The sequence below is a fragment of the Anarrhichthys ocellatus genome, unplaced genomic scaffold, assembly GCF_004355925.1.
Source record: "Anarrhichthys ocellatus isolate YVR2014 unplaced genomic scaffold, GSC_Weel_1.0 scaffold31, whole genome shotgun sequence".
Taxonomy (NCBI): domain Eukaryota; kingdom Metazoa; phylum Chordata; class Actinopteri; order Perciformes; family Anarhichadidae; genus Anarrhichthys; species Anarrhichthys ocellatus.
The window spans coordinates 2,741,607-2,762,124 of NW_022280061.1; the positions used below are offsets into that span (position 1 = coordinate 2,741,607).

The following is a 20,518-nucleotide window of genomic DNA, read 5'->3' on the forward strand; positions in this document are numbered from 1 at the left end:
ACACACACACACACACACACACACACACACACACACACACACACACAGAGAGGAAAATAGCCAGATTAGACGCTTCAATAACGACCCGGGGGCTGGTGTGTGTGGGTGTATGCGAGCATAAACAAGCTAGCATATAGCGAATGATCAAGAATAGACTGTGAGAGTCACAAGTCGGTTGTGATGCAGTGGCAAGTCTGCCTTTATTGAATAATCCCAACATAACACCTGCCTTAACTGCGCCTCCTCCCTCAGGCAACTCTCTGAGCAATAATGGAAAACACAAAGGACGGCAGCCGAGTGAGGCGGTGAAGACACAGGGAGGACATGATGGAAGGACACAAAGAGAGCTAAATGTAGGGAACATGAATTAAAACCTCGGAAGCGCCACAAAACTCGGCCCCCGGCTGCGGTCCACCTTGGCGTTGTTTATAAAAAAATGTTCTCATCGATCCATCGAGGGTGCTGAGGGAGTTGGTAAATAATTAACAATGACCACTGTGTGCAGGCTAATTGAGAATTAGGAATCAGATCAGCGATCTGGCAACCTGTGTATAGAGACGGGGCCGGCTCACCGCAGAGATGCAGGGCCACAGGGGGGGGGGGGGGGGGAAATAAACCCAGTTTGAGCCGTGTCTGTTGAGAGGGAGCAGGAGGCTATTAACTGGGAGGTATGCAGAGCGTGTAATAAGCATGATAACACAGACAGTGGGGGGAGCATAGGAGATGGAGGAAACACAAGGAAAGTAAAGGAAAAGGAACTGCAAAGGAGCGAGAGCCTGGCCCCTTATATGCATAATGATAATCTACGTCAAGGGAGGAGCGATCACTTTCACACTCCTCTGAGAGTTCAGAAAGGGTGTGTGTGTTCGTATGTGTGCGAGACAGTGTGTTTGTGCAAGTGTGTTATTAAAGGCACGAGAAAAAAGTCCTGGCGTCGACACGTTTTTCCCATTCCAGGTAGTAAGTCGGAGTGTGATGACAAATTTCCCAACACAAGCAAAAAAAAAAACTGCACTGTCAGGGCAATTGAGCTCTGGCTCCTTTTTTCATAAGTGCTTTTTTTTTTTTTTTTTGGAAGAGGAGAGAAGCATGTACCGTAGGTGAAGTTGGTCCTCTCTTTGTGTGTGTGTGTGTGTGTGTGTGAAAAACAAACGGAGGGTTGTGAGGGAGACAGCGATAAGTGAAGCGGTGTGTTAATGTTTATTTCCCCCGGACGCTGTACGTCCCTGGTCAGCAGTACTAAGTTGAGAGAAAGTTTCGATGCAGCAGCAAAGTAAACGTGCAGCACTGTCACTCACGTACGAGTGAGATCACATCAGAGACAAACAGTTAGGAGAAACAAACAAAGGAGATTGTAGCTCGTGGAGGTGTCATGGAGAGCGGTGGCCTTTCGCACTGAAGCATGACACAAAAATACACACACACAGGACCATAGCATGTGGCCATGTGCACATTCTACTGTCGTAGCGATGTCTCTTTTACTCCACACAGTCAGTTTTAGTTTGTCTTTCATGACAAACATTTACAACCTATAGACTTCCTCTAGTAGCGCATCAATTGTTTTGATTGTTTGCGCATTATGCTAATAGGCTTTCTCTGTATTTAATGAATTTAACTCAATAATATATTGCAAGGTTTCCAGAATAAAGACAAAAGAAATCAAAATGAAAGTCGTCGTCGACAATTCTGGTTTTCGTCTTCCAGCTCCGTCTGCTTTAGAGCAATAACAGGTTGATCAATCAAATCGTTGATCAATAGAAACAACAGTGTTGACGTCCAATTCATCCTTTAAGTCATTCTTTAGGACAACCATTCACTGGTTCCAGCTTCTTCTACATGATTTTGTTTTATGATGGTATGTGCTGGTAAATTGAATATCTTTGAGTTGGACAAAACAAGCCATTTGAAGATCACCTTGTTATGAATATTTGTTCTGACATTTCATCCACTAATCAATGAAATAAACAAAAGGATTGCAGATGAAATGGACAATGAAAATACCTGCTGCGGGCATAGTCACCGTTCTCTACGAAAGGTCAAACGGACGTACGAGCGATACTTTAGTTGACAGTACGAGAAGAATCATCATCCAGAGAGGATACGCGTGACCTACGCAGGTTTAATGGTGAACAAGTGAAGCCAATACTGCATGCCATACATTCAGTCACTTTGAGGGTGATTTAGAGGTGTTTTAAAGATGACACCCAAAGTTCCCAAACTTAGGCATCAGTGTGAACTTAGGACAGGTGGAGAACTGTTGTTGCAAGGAACTAATGTAATGCCACAGGTGAGAGCAAAGAGCTGGGGCCACATTTGAGGCACAAACACACACATCTTTGTTCCCTCTCTTCACTTCTTGGCATTGATCTGCATGGTGTGTGTGTGTGTGTGTGTGTGTGTGTATGTATTTTTATTTTAAAAAGGTTGAGAAATTCAAACCACTATTCGGGGATCGTCACACTGCAGTTAAAAAATGCGGCAAATTGGCGCATAGAGATGATGCAACTGGTAGACAACCGCTGGTACACGGATACTCCTGTCTCCACGGCTACATTCTCAATATCTCAACACATGCGTGCAAAACGAGATCATTGCTCTGGTTTGGAGCGAACGTGTCTATTTGTGTACGTGTGGGAACGAGTCGTCTCCTTTAACTGGAGTCTGGGAAATAAACCCAGAAGTCCTCTTGAGGGAAAACAGGAAAATGTAACTTTAAAGTGCTGATCAAAGCGTGATTGTTGATACAGAAAAGCAGTAATTTGAGCCACTTAGACTGAACTTAAACATGTTTTCCATTTCCTAATCCTTTTGACTTCTCGTGTGTGCGTTATGTAAATAAGGAGTCAAAACACTTGTGGAGGGAAGGTACATTTAAAACACACACACACACACACACACACGCACACACACAAAGTCAAGATAACACAAGGACATGCAGCACACTCACACAGTGGAGCAGGAGAACAGTGGAGCACAGCAATGATTATGCACCAGATCTGCTTACACCATGTTTCATCATTACTGTGGAGAAAAAACACTCAACTATTGATCTGCCCCACGGCTTACTTTTCTCTCACCCACTCTCCCATTCCGTCTGTGACTCCTGCTTTTACTTTCCATCTTTTTATTTCTCTCCCACTCTCAGAAATTTGCAAAAATAACAAGACTTTTTTTTAATGGATCCCAGTAGTAAACAAGCTCATAAACATGCAGGCGCTACTTAGAAATCATTTCCACAAACACCAAACTCTCCCACACAGACACAGGAGGTGGACACAATAGTGTGAACACCTGTGCAATCTAATGCAATCCAGTACTACAGCCCTGCAATAAAGGAGACCTCTTGTACGGCTGCTCTTTGTCGAGACTGACGCATTTTAGACGTTTATCTTGTTTTGTTAGCAGGAAGGTTCACACAAAAAAACATTTTCCTTAAAGTAAATACAAATAAACTATTGTTCTGATCCATGTAGCCCTATCAGTATAATGTACATTACAGGCAGCCGTATGACAGAGTAACGATACCTACTGGCAACATTATTATAACATAATAACAAGGCTTTTGTATTATAATGCATGTTTTTTCCTTGTAAACCTCTAATTAAAGCTGAAACTAAGTATCGATTATTCAATCAAAAATAAAAAAATAATCTGCAACTATTTTGATGTTCATTTTTCAATGATGAACATGATGAATGTCAGATTCTGATTCCAGCTTCTCAAAGAGAAGCTTTTCTTTGTCACATCATTGTAAACTAAATATTTAGTTTAGATTTTACTTTGGGTTCAACTTTGGTGAAACCTTTTTTCTTAGACAATGAAAAGAATTCATTACTCAAAAAAATATGTATCATCAGATTAATCAATAATGACAATATTTAAAATGATTTTCATCTGTGATTAATCTGATGACATTCTGGTGTTCATCAGCTTGTTTCATCTGACCAACAGTCTGTAACCCAAAGATTTAGTTTACTATCAGAAGAGAGTCAAAAATACAAACATTCCCATTTGAAAAACAAGTGAAAAGAAAGAGACTTAAAAAAAATGGCTGCCAATTAATTCCCTAATTGATTAATCAGCAAATCATTTCAGCTCTCAACACACGTGCATATCTTCTTCTCAGCGGTATAAAACGCTCAGAAGCTGCCGTCCCATCCTTCCTTCCTCACACACCTAGAGGAGGTTTTACACAGTGTTACATCAACTTGACCCCTACATGCAGAGGATCAAACAAGTTTTTGTATGCACACACACACACACACACGCACACGCACACGCACACACAGTCATGTTAACACTCATTACTTGACTTCCTCGTGAAGAGAGGAGCTTCAGGTCATAGTGTTAGATGGAAAGGAATCTGCTAAGTGCAAAATGATGTAGTGACCAACTGATAATAAAACCACTTCCCGTGGCATCTTCTTTCAACATCTTGCTAGTAAAGCTAGGAGCTCTCTCTCTCTCTCTCACACACACACACACACACACGGTTTTCTAACCTTGGTGCTTACTGTGCTCTCACACACAGCCCCTATAGCAACTAGATGTTTTACATATCCTGCTCACACACACACACACAGAGAGAGACACACAGACACATGCACATGGCAAGGCAAAGAAACTAGCTGTGCTAAGTAACAAGTGAAAACGCCATCTGTCAAGCGAGAGCGCATTTGCTTCGCCTCAGCATTTTCAGGGGAATGCCTTGAAGACAAAAAGGTCCTTGTTCTCAATCTCTCCGCAAATCCCATCTCTCATTCTTCCTCCCTCTTCCTTCATCCCCCCGTTTGCTCCGCGCGCCTTGCCGCTTCGCCACCATCAGCAAAGTTGCACGCATAAGCATTGGTCAGCGTTCAATTACCGCGAACACCAGGGAAGGATGGGGAAAGTACTTGACAGAGAAATGCACTTCAAGCACTGATTAAATACTGATACCAAGTATAAAAAGTTTAGCCCCGTGGTTGTGTGTGTGTGTACACACAATGAGGGAAGGAGATGGGGAAACTGTGTGTGTGTGAGAGAGAAAGACAGTGAGGGGGGGGGGGTTGCTCTTCTCTCCAATACTGATACAACTGTTTCATCATTATGACCCTCTATTACAGTACTTGCCAACTTGCTTACTACATACTTTTGATACACTCCGCAGAGTGCTGACTCTCACTAAAGCTGCTGATATGGAGTCATTAGGGGGTGAAGTTTCTGTTTTTCTTGAGCCCACAGAGCTTCCCATTACTCGTCGCTGGTAAGAGTTGCAATGCTCATATAGGCAGCAGATAATGGCCCATCTATAAGAGATCAATCAGAGGGTATTCTGTTGCAACGCATTAGAGTTCATTGAGGTGCTTTTCTTTTTTTAGTCTCTGTGTGGGTTCATGAGCAGTCAATGCTCAACATTAACAGACGTGGGAATGCCTCCTCCCCTGCAGCTTTCAGCAGTTTCTGTCCAAATACATTTAATATTTAGCATTTTTTGATTGATTTGTTGACTTTAAAAAGGTGAGTGAGGTCACTGCAAGATATCAGCAGCCTGTGACTGTAAACATGGTTTATTCACGTCACAACCCAAAAGTACAAACAGGTTATTAATCAACTGAATAATCTTCAGTGCGATATTCATCATGCCCGCGTGCACATTATTCATATTTACTTTGACCGGAAATGCATTTGATCCCGCTGAATAACCAAATTTAGCACTAATGACATTTTAAAACACACATTCCGCAGCCCACGCGAGCTCTAATTATCACATACAAACGTGAACATCCACTCCACCATCGGGCCTCCGTGTGTCAGACCCTCAAACATACACCGAGCTCTTCCTTCCCTCGCGCGCCAGACCTTTGTCCGCCCGCCCGCCGCCGGTGCCATGTTGCCATGGCTCCCTCGTGCCTCCGCTCTGCTCGCGCAAACGTTGAGAAATAACAACGTTGTGATGAATCAGCATCTCTGTCGCGAGCCCAGCCGGTGTACGCCGGGAAATAGACCGTTCCTCTGTGTTTACACCGACAGCAGGAGTCATTTAAATGTAATAAAGAGATACATGAAGAGAAGAAGGCCTGTCGGAAGAACAGCGTCTGACACAAAGCAAATGTCACAAGACGCTGCCCTCTCACCACCGACTACAACGTTACTCTCGAGCCATAAAAACACCACGACGTCAGCCGGAGTTGTTTATTGTTGTCGCCGGTTTTTATTCATTACACATTTTACTTCTGTCACACCGCAAACTCAGCACGCGCAGCAGCGAGTGGACGAAATGTAACCGCCCGCAATAACACATAAACATGTCCACCAGCACACTTCACGAACACGCTGCTCATCTTACCTGTGAAGAAGCGACAGACGAGTCCGTGTGTGAAGCGACAGCGGGAGAGGCTTCTGTGTGTGTCCGCCGCTGCCGCTTCAGCACCCCGGCGGAGAGGACAGAAGCTCACGGTGTGTTGATGTTGCTGTCCTAAGTTGTTACTCTACGTCCAGGGTCCCCCCCCCCGCCCCCCCAGCTATACGTTCACCTTTCTAAAGGTCTAGCCATTTAGTAGCCACACAACAAGGGAACCCCCGACCGTAAGAGCACAGACAGCCGACCTGCTCTCGGACTCCCCGCACGGTCTCTTAATTCCGACACATGGCTTCTCTCTCTCTCTCTCTCTCTTTCTTTCTTTTTAAGCCTGACAGCCGTACGCGAAGTGCATCCCCTTTGTCTGCGTTATTACGAAAACGCGCCGGTTGGTCGGTCGGCGTGGCTGTCCGCTCAGACCGACTAGGTCTCTCGGAACGGCATGTGCGGGTCTGGTATGAGGACTGGACCGTGATGATTCAGCACTATACCAGACTGCTGCCCTTTAAACGGCAAGCGGTGTTGCTGTGAGTTCAGCGGCAGCGGCGCACGCCGGGACAAGCGGCAACACAAGCGCGGCGGTGGCGGCGGCCGCGGCGGCACGGCAGCGGCGGTGGCCGCGCACACTCAGCAAAACAACACCTCTATATTCAGCACTTTTTAAGGAATTTAGAAAAGGTTTTGATTTCGACAAAAGCTGACTCACCAGAAGTCAAACCAAGCGACTTTCGCCCTCGAAGGTCGGGGGTTCGCCGATGGTTGGTCGACCCGGTGTGGAGAGACTGTTGGAGAAATGTTTTTTTTCCGCTCACGCCTTTTCGCAGGTCTACATATATCCACTCCTTCGTCGCTTGTTTTAGTCTATGGTCGGAGGCGCCAGACGTCAAATGATGTTTGGATCACATGGTTTCATTCATGAAGGATCTACGCAACCCGCATTTAAAGAGACACGAGACACTACTACTGTGTGTGATGGACTGTTGTGATAACATCCAGTGTGGAAAGTGTGACACGACAGCCCCACCTCTGTGCATCCGTCTAAACTTAGAGCTAACATTTAAAGAAGCCTGCTCGGAATCTGAAGGAAAACATGTGATGGGGTCGTTATTGATTGGGCCTCCATCAGCTTTAGGACAGGGGTGCATTTACCCCCATTTTTCCTTTTTTGGGGTAATTGCCCCCCCCCAAAAAAAAAAAAAAAAAAGTTGGGCTACATCCTGAATGTGGAGAAAGTAAATTGAGATAAGCTGCTGTAACACACAGTACACATATGACTGTATTGGCTTGAGGATATTCACAATTTACTGTAGAGGTTTTTCAAGCTGATGAACTTGATTATGGAAAACATCTAAGTGACATGTAGATTCATATCGTTGTACTTCCTCTAAAAGAAGGACATGATACAGCAATATCAAAAATATCAGTATCACTCTTTACTTGCACAAATACCGCAGATATTTACCTCTTTTCTTGAGGCTTAGTTGTAAATAACTTGCATTTAGAATGTAACGGTGAGACAAAATGTGTTTGTGTTGTAGATTTCTTTAGGTATACTAACTGATGTTTTTGTTATTTTGCAGTTTTGTCTGTTTGGCTATCTGACAACTTTCTAATCCCACTTTTCCAATCTGTTTTAGTTCAGAAGCTAACTGAAAGCCATTAACCTCTATCATACATCATGCAGTATCCATCCTCAATTACAGTACAATTTAAAACCAAACCACAACAATTAGGACCCATGTACAGAGTAGCGTATCAATACTCCATTTCCACTTCTGAAGAACTAATGACTTTCAATACAAGACAAGAAAGCACTCAACCAATATCAGCAGCCTATTTCTGGTTAATGCCACTAAATAGCCGGTATTTCAACGACTGATACCTCCACCCGGGCATTCACAGGCCAAAATGTTTAAAGTCAATCTCTGCCAGGCTGCTGAAGGTAAAGACACATTTTGAAATGACACTTAAAATGTGGTGTGATATTTAAGAAATTACTAATATCTATCCCAAAAGTAATCATACAGCCTGTTTAGTTATTGTAAATTGAGGTTATGAATTGTGTTTTCAGGATGCATTAGCAATTTTTCATTCAAAGAAACTCCAGACGATTTCTCAGCAAAGATAAGAGCGCAAGATGTGTTTCTTGTGTTATGCATGCCCTCACTGCAGATGAATACAAGCTCTTGATGAGATGCAGCATCCTGCATATTGAGGAAATATACCTGTATAAATGCTCCTTATACTGTAGGCAGAGAGGCAGTGGTGGTAAGTAACTCAGTACATTTTCTCAAGTACTTGTATTTCCTTTTATGCCACTTGACACTTCTGAGGCAAATATGTTTTTTACTCCACTACATTTATCTGACAGCTTTAGCCACTAGTTTCTAGATTCAGGTAATTAATACATAAAATCAATTTGAGGTTCAGGATTATTATAGATTAAGCTACTGCACAGCATATAAAGTAGTTTGAATTCACCCCAAAGTTAACTGCAATATCAAAGGTGCTCTATACGAGATTGGAGCATTTCTATTGCCTCTAAAGGGCTCTCAACATGGCGACGGCTGAGCAGGCAGCCTGCGGCTAACGGTGCTTACAGCGCTAACGGAGTTTACAGCGCTAACGGAGCAAACAAAGTTCAAAAGACAGAGCTAGCAGTGTTTACCTGAAGGGGGGAAGCGGAAGGTGGGTGCTGTATGCTTCCGCGACGACACCGTAGGTCAGGACGGCCTCATCAGCTGTAAACATATGAACACGGTGCAGAGTGGCGGCCGCGAGCTAACCAGTGGGGCACGCTCAAATGATTGAACATGCACTAAAAGCACGCGCGGCCGGCCCGGCTATGTCAACAAAGCACAGAGGTTGGATTACAAAGCACAGAGTGACTTCATTCTCTGCTCAGGTAGACATTACCCACTATGTATTCACATACGTATGTAATAGTGGTTTGCTGCTATATTGATGCTCCGAGTATCAAATTAATTTAATGCATCAGGAACTAGTTTTATATCACTCTGAAATGGAGAATTCTGCATAATGAGCACTTTCAGCTGCAGAGCTTTCACTTTTAACATAGTATTTCTAGACTGCGGTCTTGCTACATTTACTAAAGTAAAAGATCTGAGTACTTAATCCACCACTGCTTGTAGGCCCTCGTTGAAGCCAAACCAGTGAACTCTTGATATGTCAACACCGAGGTAGAGGTGCAATTTACTCAAGTGCTGCATTTATATTTTGAGGTACTTTTGAGTATTTTGAGCTGAGTACTTCCATTTCATGCTACAGTATACTTTTAAAATATTGTAAGTTTTACTCAACAATATTCAACAGCTATATTATTACATTCATTACAAGCATTTAATAAAATATGTATCTTCTTTTTTATACAAACAGCATCTAAAGTGGTTCACCTCGACTAGACAAAACTCTGTAAATGTGCAATTTGTGTTGCTGCTTTTACTTAAAAGATCTGAATAAGAGGACAGACACTCCTTCACACCTCTGTGCATGTCCGACTCCCAGATAACCGTCAGTAGACCAAAGCTGTGTGTCCCCAGGAATCCTCTGCACATTGCAAGTTGGCTTGAGAGGGAAGCCCATACTGCAGATTCACTCACTGTGTGGTAACTGTTAGAGCTTCCTCTTTCTGCAACTGTTTCACCACAGCTGCTCTATGCTGATACTGTATCAGCCAGGAGATCATAGAACACACACACACACACACAGGTGCACAGTGAAAAAGAGGAATATGGACTTCTAACACCTCTGTCCCTAGCTTGCCTCTTTCGGTTTTTCATTATAGAGGGGATTAGGTGGTGGTGGTGATGGAAGGAGAAAAACAAAGCCCTACAATCTATTCACTCGTCTTGATTTCTGGTACTCCCTCTGGCCCTGATACCATATGCAAACAACCATGTTGCTGCAAAGGTCAGTGATTACATTGATTGAATGGAGATGACAGGTAGCATCTGGCCTACCTGTGGATAGAAATCCCATGCTGGGCAGCACACACACACACACAGTAAAAACTTTAGTCTCAGGATTATCTGCCATTGAACTGCCATTTTAGACCCTCCCGTGTTAAAATGATTGACACAGAGCACTTCCTCTTCACCTTAGGTGGAGGAGAGGTGCTCGTAGCTGCCTGACCGACAGAAGGTAACAGAAGTCTGATAATGAGAGGCAAATGGAAGTCTTTCCAGGAATAGCTAATCTTTATAGACAGAGCTCGGAGCATGCGGAGAATAACCTTTCACAATAAAAGGGGGATTACCGAGACACTTCAGCGGCGGAGGAAAAACCATTGCACGCACAAATAAACAGCCCGAGTGCACTAAGAGCACGCGGGGCGCAATTTAATCAAGGGACACTGGTGTGTGTGTGTATTAGTTTAAGGAAAATAAACTAATCCTACAACAGCTACAAATTGTTCAATTATAATGAGAACGCGGCTCTTCACAAACCATCACTTTTCTTCCATCATTTTTACTTCGCCATTATGCACCTGTGTGCTGCCTCAATAGACCAACAGGCCTATCTCACTCCAACACAAAGTGGCATCTGTTAATCCAACATGTAGCAGCCTGGAGCCTCGGAACGGGCCCAAATATCTAGACTTCAAGTCTGCTGCAATCTCAGAACATACCGAAAGGTAAGTGCTCTTCTGTCACACCAATTCTGAGCACACTGATATTTAGTTTCTAAGCTTGCAGCACCCAGCGGTGGAAAGCAACATGTATTAATGTGCTGTACTTAAGCACACCATTGAGGTTATTACTTGCGTATTTCAGATTAAGATTTCACATTTAAAACGGACTACGGTAATCTTATAAAATACAAAGCAGTCATGCAAAGATTACAAAAAGGCTGTGTCTAATTGCAGCCCCTTCTAACATTGGAGTTGATTTCATTTAAATAACCATTTGAGGCCCAAAAAGTCCAGAAATGAGAAAAGTAAAAAAAAAAAAAAAAACAGAACTTAATTTGTGCAGATCTTCTCTCCTCATCCCTCAGATTTATCTGGTGACCCTTTGGAGGGGTCCGACCCCTAGCTTAAGTACCATTATACTAAACTACCAAAGTGCAAATAAATGAGTTAACATTTCACCTCGAGAACCTTCTAGACTAAGATGTTACTTACACGGAGTTACACACAGATGACACAACCCAATAATGTCATTAACAATAATAGATGAGCCACAGTGGACAGTACTCTAGAATGCTTTTGATTCTCAATCAGTGGTATCAATCCATAAGTACATTCAGCTGAAAACACATTCATACATAAGTAGGATATTTCATGCAGGACTTTGTAATGGATTACTTTTACATTATGTTATGTGTATTTAAGGAAAGGTTATTTTCCTATTTCGTTAATTAATACTTAATTAATTAACACTTACGAGAAAACGTAAGTGCCTTTCTATTGTAAAACATCAGGAGGTTCAAGATGTGGGGTTATAAACCCAAGATGTCCTCAAACAGGAAATAATAAAGGAAAACTAAACGGAGATACACCGATAGTCGGATACAGACTCAAACAGCTGGATCGGGTATCGGTGACGATGAGACAATGTGGTATTGGATACCATTATTTTTGATCAATAACAATTCAGTACATTTATATCTGTGTATTTGTTATATTGTGTTTTATACAGTTAAGAAAGCAATGTTTAAGTCGAGCCTGATGTTGCCTTACACATAAAAGAATGATCCCCATCACTTCCACACGGTGGAGTACAGCTTATTAATCAAATACTGGTATCGGAACGACGCCATCGCTATCGGGACTGAAGAAGTCTGACCGGTGCATCCTGAATTTTAAAGCTTGGAATGAACTTAATACGGGAGAAAACATATTTAGTGGTTCCCAGGGTCAAAGGCACAAGGTTCTCAATGTGCTAAAAACAAACATTGTAACACTGAAGGATTGTTATTAATGAAGACCAAAATCCATCTTCAGTCTTTTTAAACAGTATACTACTGTCGGTACTAGCGCAGACAAAAGAGGTGTACAGGATGATTTACATTATGGCTTTGGTTTTAAAATAAAGACAATCATTAAGAGCGTGATGTTCTCCCAGCAGCCATCTGCTGCCTGTGTGGACCAGGATCCCATGAAGGCCCACATGGTCGTTACTGTGCGACAGCTCTGGATAGTCTTGATTTCAAACACAGACAGACTACAGATTGTAAATGCACTTTTGCTCTTCTGTGTGTTTGTGTGTAGACAGTAATCCTGCATCCCAACATAAGGCTACAACTGTCTACAAAGCTCCCAGAATGCACCTGTGCTTGTGTGTAATGTGGTAGTGACACTTGCAGGTCCAATGTCCGCATGGAACTTCTGCATGAATAAATAATTTGGTATTAAGTGATTTGGATGTGTGCTCAGACCAGATGTATAAGCGTTTGTGTGTGTACTTAGTTCTTCTTCTTGATATTGGGGCCGCGATTGTTAAACAGGCTGAGCCCCGACCTGCCGTTCCCATTAGCCACTCCGCTGACTGTAACTCCGGGCTGCTGGAGCACCTTGTCCAGCGTAGTCTTCTTAATGGCTGCTGGGGAGATGCGCTCCTGGTCGGCCAGAAACTGCAGCTCCCTGTGAGAGGAAGAGAAAGCCTAGTGTTTAGATATACAGCACAAATACAGGTGTGTGTGTATTTCCTTCAGTGCTACAACTATAACGCCTGCAGACAGCTACAGAGTTTTAAGTTGTATGTTATGGGATCAGAGTATTTCAACGTTGGAGTGAGGAACCCATGTCGGATCACTTGCCATACTAACAGGGTCAAGAGAGAATTGCAAATATTGAAATGTCTATTTTTGTAAGAAAGAATCATTTATATTAGTTCCTAACTGCAAGTGTCTCACCGTGTCCTAATGCATGAAGCCTCCACTGCGTTGATCAGGAGGCTGCGGAATCCGCCGCTCTCCATGACGTGCAGGGCGTGGATGGTGGCGCCCCCTGGAGAGCACACGTTGTCCTTCAGCTGGCCGGGGTGCTCGTCCGAGTCCAGCAGCATCTTAGCGGCTCCCTGAAGAGAAACAGGAACACGACAAAGAACTTAACAAGTGGAAGGAGGCAAGGGATTAGATAAAGGGCACTGTGTTGTTTACTTGTACACAGTCAGGGGTGCATGGTGCATCCTCTGCAACACCTTTGTCCTCAAAACATTATGTAGCATTTAAGGAGATCTATCTGCAAAAATGGAACATAATGTTATCACATTTGTTTTCTTTAGTGTTTATCACCCGACTTATGAATCGTTGCGTTTCATTACCTTGCGGCCGGCTATATTTACATATAGCCGGCCGCAATGCGTCTACTGTGGCCCAGAACAGACAAACCAAACACTAGCTCTCGAAAGCAGCCATTCACATTTTCACGACCGCCACCGGAGTTCTCCTGCTCGCTTGGCACATTGGGAGAAGTTTCAGTTGGTGGCAAACTGCAACATCACCGCTAGATGACGCCACATCCTACACATTGCACCTTTAAGCAATATCTTTGTTTATTAATCAGGCTGAAAACAGTATCAAACACACAACTGACCAACAGGGCCTGAGCTCCAAGTCTGACAGCCAGCCTTCTGGGCAGACCCATCTTCACTCCTCCGTCAGCAAGAGCATCCAGGGCTGTGAACGCCTGTTATAAAGACACACACACATATAGAGTTGTAAGTTTGTTTTCCCTGTCGGCAAGTAAATCTCTATGCAGACAGATAAAACCCACAGACACAATTATTCTTAATTTCCTCAACAATTCCACTACACACCTTTACCTGCTAAGTAGGCATTTGACGTGAGCATTTTTCTGAAGCAATGAATAAAGACAATACAAGCCATCACCACAGCTGGGCTACGTTGTACGTCATATGCTCCCATCTAGTCTATTTTAGGATTAAGGATTACACACAAAGTGATGGCTTCCTTCTACTCTGGTTCTATGCATCAAACCTCACACACAGCTCTGAAGTTACTTACGTAGGCCGGTCCACTGCCACTCAGCCCAGTGACAGCATCAATGAGGTCCTCCTCCACCTCCGTACAGAAACCCACGCTGGCCATCAGCTGCTCCAGCAACTTGCCGTCCTCCACCTAAAAGAAGGACGACAACATTTGGGTAATAATGCAGAAGAATTAGTCAAAGCAAAAGGTCTTGTTCAACCTTCTTGTGCAGATATTTTGATACTTCTATCTGAGATGCAGTGCAAAAACTGACATCCCAAAAACATATTTGACTCTTGTATCAACAATGCACTTTACCAGAGCATGCGTCCCAGTAGCGTACACTGTAGCTCCCTCTCTCACCACCACCGGGGTATTCGTCATACACCTCATGACTTTAGGAGCTTGACGATACTGAAGCAGCTTCTGTAAATGAAAAAACACGATAGATGTGTAGAGGAGGCAGGATGTAGGACAATGTTCTTTAACCTGTTTGGAAGCATTGATGAAACTTAACTTAAGACAATGGAGGAAAAAGATAGAAACACACAGACAGGGAAACAGTATTTGACACAAAACCGGTCCTGTCCAGTGTACAAGCTTAAACCAGTTTGCCTTCATGTAAACTGGCTGAACCGGCATTTGTTAAAATAACATGTTCGGCAGATTAAAAAGTCTGGATTAAGCTGCATGTCTGTGGTGTCCGCAGTATAACCGAGGCTTTACAGCACACACGAGAGCGAGAGCGCGAGAGAGGCTGACCTTCTCTATGGAGCTCATGGTGACGCCTGCTGCACAGGAGACTATGAGGTGACGGTCCTCGATGTCTGGCCCAATCTCATCCAGAACAAAGGGGATGATGTGGGGTTTCACAGCCAGGAAGAGCACGTCACTCTTATGTACCACCTCTTTGTTGCTCGACGTCAGGTTCACCCCCATTTTCTGTAGGAAAAAAACAGGGGAAGGCAGACAGGTGTTATTACAGCAACATGCACACATTACAAGCCCTTGGACAAGCCCACGCTCGCACCAATGTTTCCATTTAAACTCCCATTCCTGGACATCACACTACAAAGCCCACATTTTTCTTCTCACCCTCAGGCCTGACACTGTGGGCAGCTCGGAGTCTGGGGAACTGGCTGTGATCCTGTGTGTAGCAATCACACCTGGGGAGGGAGACAGGAGGAAGTGGAGTGTTAGCCAAGAGGATGTACAATGAGATGTGAAACGAACACTGTAAGATAAGACGAATGAACATGGCACATAAGCACAAGAAACTAAAACAGTCTAAAGAGGCAGGAAACAGATAAAGTGCCATCTAAAGCATAAAAGAAAAGAAATGCAGGAAAGGACTTTACAAACGCTTTATGTATAAAATAAACTACAATACTCCATATACAAGATTTATGCATATCTGTGCAAACATGGTCATGAATGTAGTTGTGCAACTCTGCAGGCATTATTCAGGTTAGGAGAAGGTGGGTGGGGGGGGGTTATCTAAGCTGAAATATGATTTGATTTATCAGTGAATTTAGATCCAGTACAAGGCAAATATTGCACAATAAAGAAGTGGCCTCACCTGCAGCCGTGAACCCTTTCACCAGTGCGTGAGCCAGCTGGCCCGCTCCAATGAATCCAACACTCATCCTGTCAGATGATGTGGTGTCTCTGACCTGTGAAAACAGCCACTGACCGTCATGCATTTCAAAGTACCAAATATATGAAAAAACAACAACTTAAAAACACCATTTATATACTGCATGCCTTTCAAAACAGACCTGGAGCTGGTCCACAGACAGCTGATGCAACACCTCTTCTGATTTTACTGCGATATGGCACATTATGTAAACTACTCTACATTAAAATAAAGCTAATTAGCATTAAAAAAAACGTTGTGATCCCACAGATTCAGTTTGTAGCTCGAGTAGATGGAACAACATGAAGTGTAATCTGATTACATCTTCTTAGTGAAGCCTTATTCCTTGATTTACAGCTGAGTTTGCAACGTTGTTGTTGTTCATAAACCACTGGCTTATGAAAGTAAACCCTGTTTCACTGTTGAGTTCGCCTTTTAACAATGTTTAATATTCGTTAATGTAGCCAGTGCTAACATTAGCTCTCCAGTTGATGCTGATAGCATGTCCTAGCCGCTCTGTTAGCTAGGTTTCATGACCAGGAATGAATGAGAAACACGACGCATTGATAACACGCAGAGATAGTTACCTTTCCCTAAATGTTCCGACGGAGGTTCCTGAGTTGCCAAGTGTACGTTGACTGTGTACCTGCGTGAGGAAAAAAACAGAAAACACTACTTTTCGTGTCAACGTGGCTTCCTCTTTACTCGTGCGCCATAACTGTAACAGACAGCGACACGGGCCAATCACGACAGACACGCGCTGATCTCCGGACCAATGGGGACTTAGATCACGCGTTTGGGCGGGGTTTGTAGTTATTGACGCCCAGTTGCATCAGTTTTCTGGGCGGTTGTTAAGCGGCTACACCAGGGAGAATGTAGGTTAAATATAGGTTAAATATATATAGGAAGCGTGAGGTGTAAAGCAGGTTATGTTTATATTACTGACAGTTTCCATTCAGACCATGTATGTCTGATTCAACACAGATAGATTGGACGTTTAGTATGTGAGTGGAGAGGAGAGTGCTTATCTTACAATTATGTCACTATACATTACAATATAATCAGAGCATACTGTATACCTACTGTACTTATAGCCTATACGTGTACAGCTTAGTCTTTTATGAAACCGGCCTCTTTGAGCTATTACAGAGGCCATACCTCACTACTCCAGTGTTCAAACACACCCACACTCAAACCAGAAGATAATACAGTCTGAGTCATATTTACTCAGCATGAAAGATTCTCACCACTCTGACTTGTTTTAAAATAAACCAACATTGATGGCAGAGTTTTATCAGGTGGCATTTTTATTGACTATACATGAGGAAGCCAGCTATACATCTTTAAAAGAAGATTTTTCACTATCAATTAGTCGGCTGAATATTTTGTAAATTAATGTAATATTGTTTTGTCTTTAAAGTGTCAGATAATAATAAAAAACAAATGTCCGTCACAATTTCCAGAGCTGAAAGTGACATAATTAAATGTAATGTTGAATCCAACCAACTCTTGTCTTTTGTTGAAAGGTGAGGTTGGCGGTTCGGTTCGGTTGGTGCCCTTGAGCGAGATACTGAACCCCAAGTTGCTCCCAGGCGCTTTACAGCAGCCCACTGCTGATGGGTGGGTGGGATGGGTTTAAATACTGAGGTACAATTTCATGTATGATCCTGAATATATATACGAGAAAGAAAGACATCAAAGCCTCAAATTTGAGATGCTGGAGACCAACACATCGACCTTTCACATGCCAACAGAAGTGCTTGAAAGCTAACTTGAAATACTCCGTCATATGTTCAGGGTTTATTATTTTGAATAGAATGCACTGAGATTTGAAGATGACTCACCAAAACACTTCAGGGTACCAGAAGTGGTTTGTGATATTTGAGGGACCTGAATTTGAATGAAGAATTGTTATTCTAACATGAGACTGTCGACCAGTGCTTCTTCCTCTGCCCTTCGATTTGACGGAATCTGAAATAAAGCAGAATCGGATGGCGCATACACTAATGAGCCACGGCTCTCAAACACAGTTTGGCTGCCTATCCCTTGGTAGTTCACCAATGCATATTCTCAAAATAAGCCATGAACTTGGCTTGTAACTGTCAGTTTGATGCTAAAATCTCCCCTGTGCACATTTTAATAGGACTAACCCTCTTGTCTATCTGCCTGTTTCTTCCTCTCCGTGTTTCTCATGCCATGCCATGCCAGACTAAATTTATACTCCACAAGAGGTGCTGTACGTCTCCTTTGAGGGACCTCATTCCATTTAATTTCCCATGGTGCTGTTGGACAGGAATGCAGACTGAGGGATTGTATATGCTCCTGTCTATATATAAAGCAGAAGGCATGTCCTTCCAACTGCACCAGCTGTTAAAATACTCGTCCTCTTCAGTCAGCTGGGCAGTGTGATATCATTTCATCAGTTTATTCTCTACAGGTGAACACCCAAAAACACCCAGACGCAGTGAGACAGTCTTTTATTTTAGCCCAGGGTCGTCGCAAGGTACTTTGGATTACTGAGAGATTAGTTCAAATAGATTTAACTGTCCAATGTTCTGTCAATTTGTGTCTCCTTTCATGATGGTGTAAAGGCTGTTTCATGGATAGATACTAAATCACTTGATTCTGTTGTATTTTAAAGGGGCGCTCCACCGAGTTCACATGTTAAAGGTCCAGTGTGAAGGATTTAGTGGCATAGTCTGCGCCGCCAAGACGACTGTGATTGGTTTAAAGAAATACAAAACTCTGAGCATTTTTACCCCCCATAACAGAACAGTAATGTGTGGAGCCAGACCGTTCCTTAGCGCTGACACAGCGCTGTGGAGATAGGTCCGGCTGTGTGAGACTTAGGTCAGAGTGACGTCATCAGGGTTATCTCAGCTTGGGCTTGAGATATTTTCTTTTACAAACTGGAGGCGTGTGGTTTGAAAGACGTGGCATTGAGGAGGCAAAGAGGTCTAATTGCATTATGGTAAATGTAGGATTCAGTGTTTCTGAAACCTTAGGGACTTAAAGTCAGGATATGTCAATTATTTAAAAAATATGTCTCTTGTGAGTGCCCCAACTTTGCCCCAATTGTGTAATTTTTTGAGTGTAATTGCAAAATGTAAACTCTTCCTTGAGTCAGTATACTTTTTAATTCCTCAAAACAGCACCGAGGAACAATATGATCATTATTCCCTTCTGATGTTACAAAGTGCATAAAAACAGATGGAGAAGTGTATGAGGGGGGCATCGTGTACCCTTCCCCTTGTTGCTTCAGCTTTTAGAAAAATGACTCCCAAAACTATTCTCCGAAACTAATCTCAAACAAGCTGAACATTGCAGTGATGTATCCCTGCAACTCTGCCTCTCAGTCACACGCAGCAAACACAAAAAGTCAATTTACCACTGCCTGCTTCTGCACTATCTATCACTCAGACTTGGCATGTGTGCTGAGGCGTGACAGCACTCATTCGCTCCTTCTTGTTTTGACATACGCCCAAGAGATTTATTAAAAATACCACAGAGCACAAAACTGTTTCTTCTTTTCAGCACAGTGACAAGCAGATCCAGGTGAGGCGTTCACAACAATTTGTTGCTAGCAGTGATTAGGGCCCAGAGGTGTGTGTGTGTGTGTGTGTGTGTGTGTGTGTGCGTGTGTGTGTGTGTGTGTGAGAGACAAAACATAAGAGAGAGAGAGAGAGAGAGAGAGAGAGAAGTAGCTTTGTTGAGTGAGAGAAGATGTGCATATTTAATATCACGCCAACAGAAAACCTTCCCCAAGTGTGCACACGTCTCCCTCCTTCAGTCTGAGACAAGAATGAGTGACAAGAATGAGTCTGAGACAGGAATGACTACAAAGCAGGAGCGCTAAAGCAGCCACTGTAATCAATGTCAGTTTTCAATTTTATGTAAACCCCAAAACTAATAAAGGATTTCCCTCAGCTCATCACAAAATCTCACGGACAAATCACAGTGAAATTCCCAAAAGAACACAAAGGGAACCAAATATGGCATTCTTCTTTTGCATTTCTATTCTCAGCTCAGCAGGTATTTAGCATAGACTGAGATTTTCTATATTCTTTAAGTAGCAAGAAGGTTGACTAGGACGAACTGTGGGGATGAACTATTTACTGTTCACTGGTGCACCGACCTGGTGACTCAGAACTAAAAGCCGTACTCTGTACTTTGACCTTCTGATGGAAATTAATGTGGAGAGGAGCTGTGTTTGTCTACTGGGGGGGAAATGAAAAATGAAATGTTTCTTAGATTTTTACAGAGTTTCACAGATCTTTTTATCTCTGCTTAGTTTTCCCTGATCATAAACTTTTAACCAATAAACAAATCAGTAAAAAGAAAACTCCATCGCATAATCCAGAGAGAATGTCTTTAATTTCCTTTTGAACATTACAGTATTTACAGTTTTTACATAATTCATTTGGAAACACCAAATACTGCAATCAGTGCAAATCAGTGAGCCAATGATTTAGCCTGAGACAATAATCCACAATAACAGTTGGCAAACCAAGAGCCAAGAGCCAAGGGGGGGGGGGGGGGGGGGGGTGAAGAAATCACATACACATTATGCGATGGAGGTTGAGAGCCGG

The 20,518-nt window shown here is 43.0% G+C and overlaps 2 protein-coding genes across 3 annotated transcripts in view; both read right to left on the reverse strand.

The window, feature by feature from the left end:
• mafgb (v-maf avian musculoaponeurotic fibrosarcoma oncogene homolog Gb) overlaps positions 1-11,454 on the reverse strand; it is a 16,687-nt gene extending 5,233 nt beyond the window's left edge. The window contains exon 1 of one of the 2 annotated variants that reach the window (XM_031864856.1): positions 7,047-11,454. The gene's annotated coding sequence lies outside the window, so the exon portion shown is untranslated. Of the gene's footprint in view, positions 1-6,328 lie in introns of both variants that reach the window. The other variant, XM_031864855.1, reaches the window with a different exon arrangement.
• An 840-nt stretch (positions 11,455-12,294) lies between these two features.
• On the reverse strand, positions 12,295-16,646 carry pycr1b (pyrroline-5-carboxylate reductase 1b). Its single transcript, XM_031864850.1, has 9 exons — positions 16,517-16,646; positions 15,873-15,966; positions 15,389-15,459; positions 15,056-15,235; positions 14,612-14,719; positions 14,330-14,443; positions 13,899-13,991; positions 13,217-13,380; positions 12,295-12,944 (listed from the first exon to the last, which is right to left on the reverse strand). Exons 2-9 carry the CDS (start codon positions 15,937-15,939, stop codon positions 12,767-12,769), a joined length of 975 nt encoding a protein of 324 aa, XP_031720710.1. The 5' UTR covers positions 15,940-15,966; positions 16,517-16,646; the 3' UTR covers positions 12,295-12,766.
• Positions 16,647-20,518: the final 3,872 nt, after the last annotated feature.

What these genes read in the sequence shown, in the direction of transcription:
- pycr1b (XM_031864850.1), bottom strand. Translation starts at nt 15,939, where the DNA reads ATGAGTGTTGGATTCATTGGAGCGGGCCAGCTGGCTCACGCACTGGTG. An exon ending in GAAAGGGTTCACGGCTGCAG is followed by an intron (nt 15,460 to 15,872) that starts GTGAGGCCACTT and finishes CTCCCTCCCCAG; the next exon opens with GTGTGATTGCTACACACAGG. An exon ending in CTACTGGGACGCATGCTCTG is followed by an intron (nt 14,444 to 14,611) that starts GTAAAGTGCATT and finishes TCCTTCTTTTAG; the next exon opens with GTGGAGGACGGCAAGTTGCT.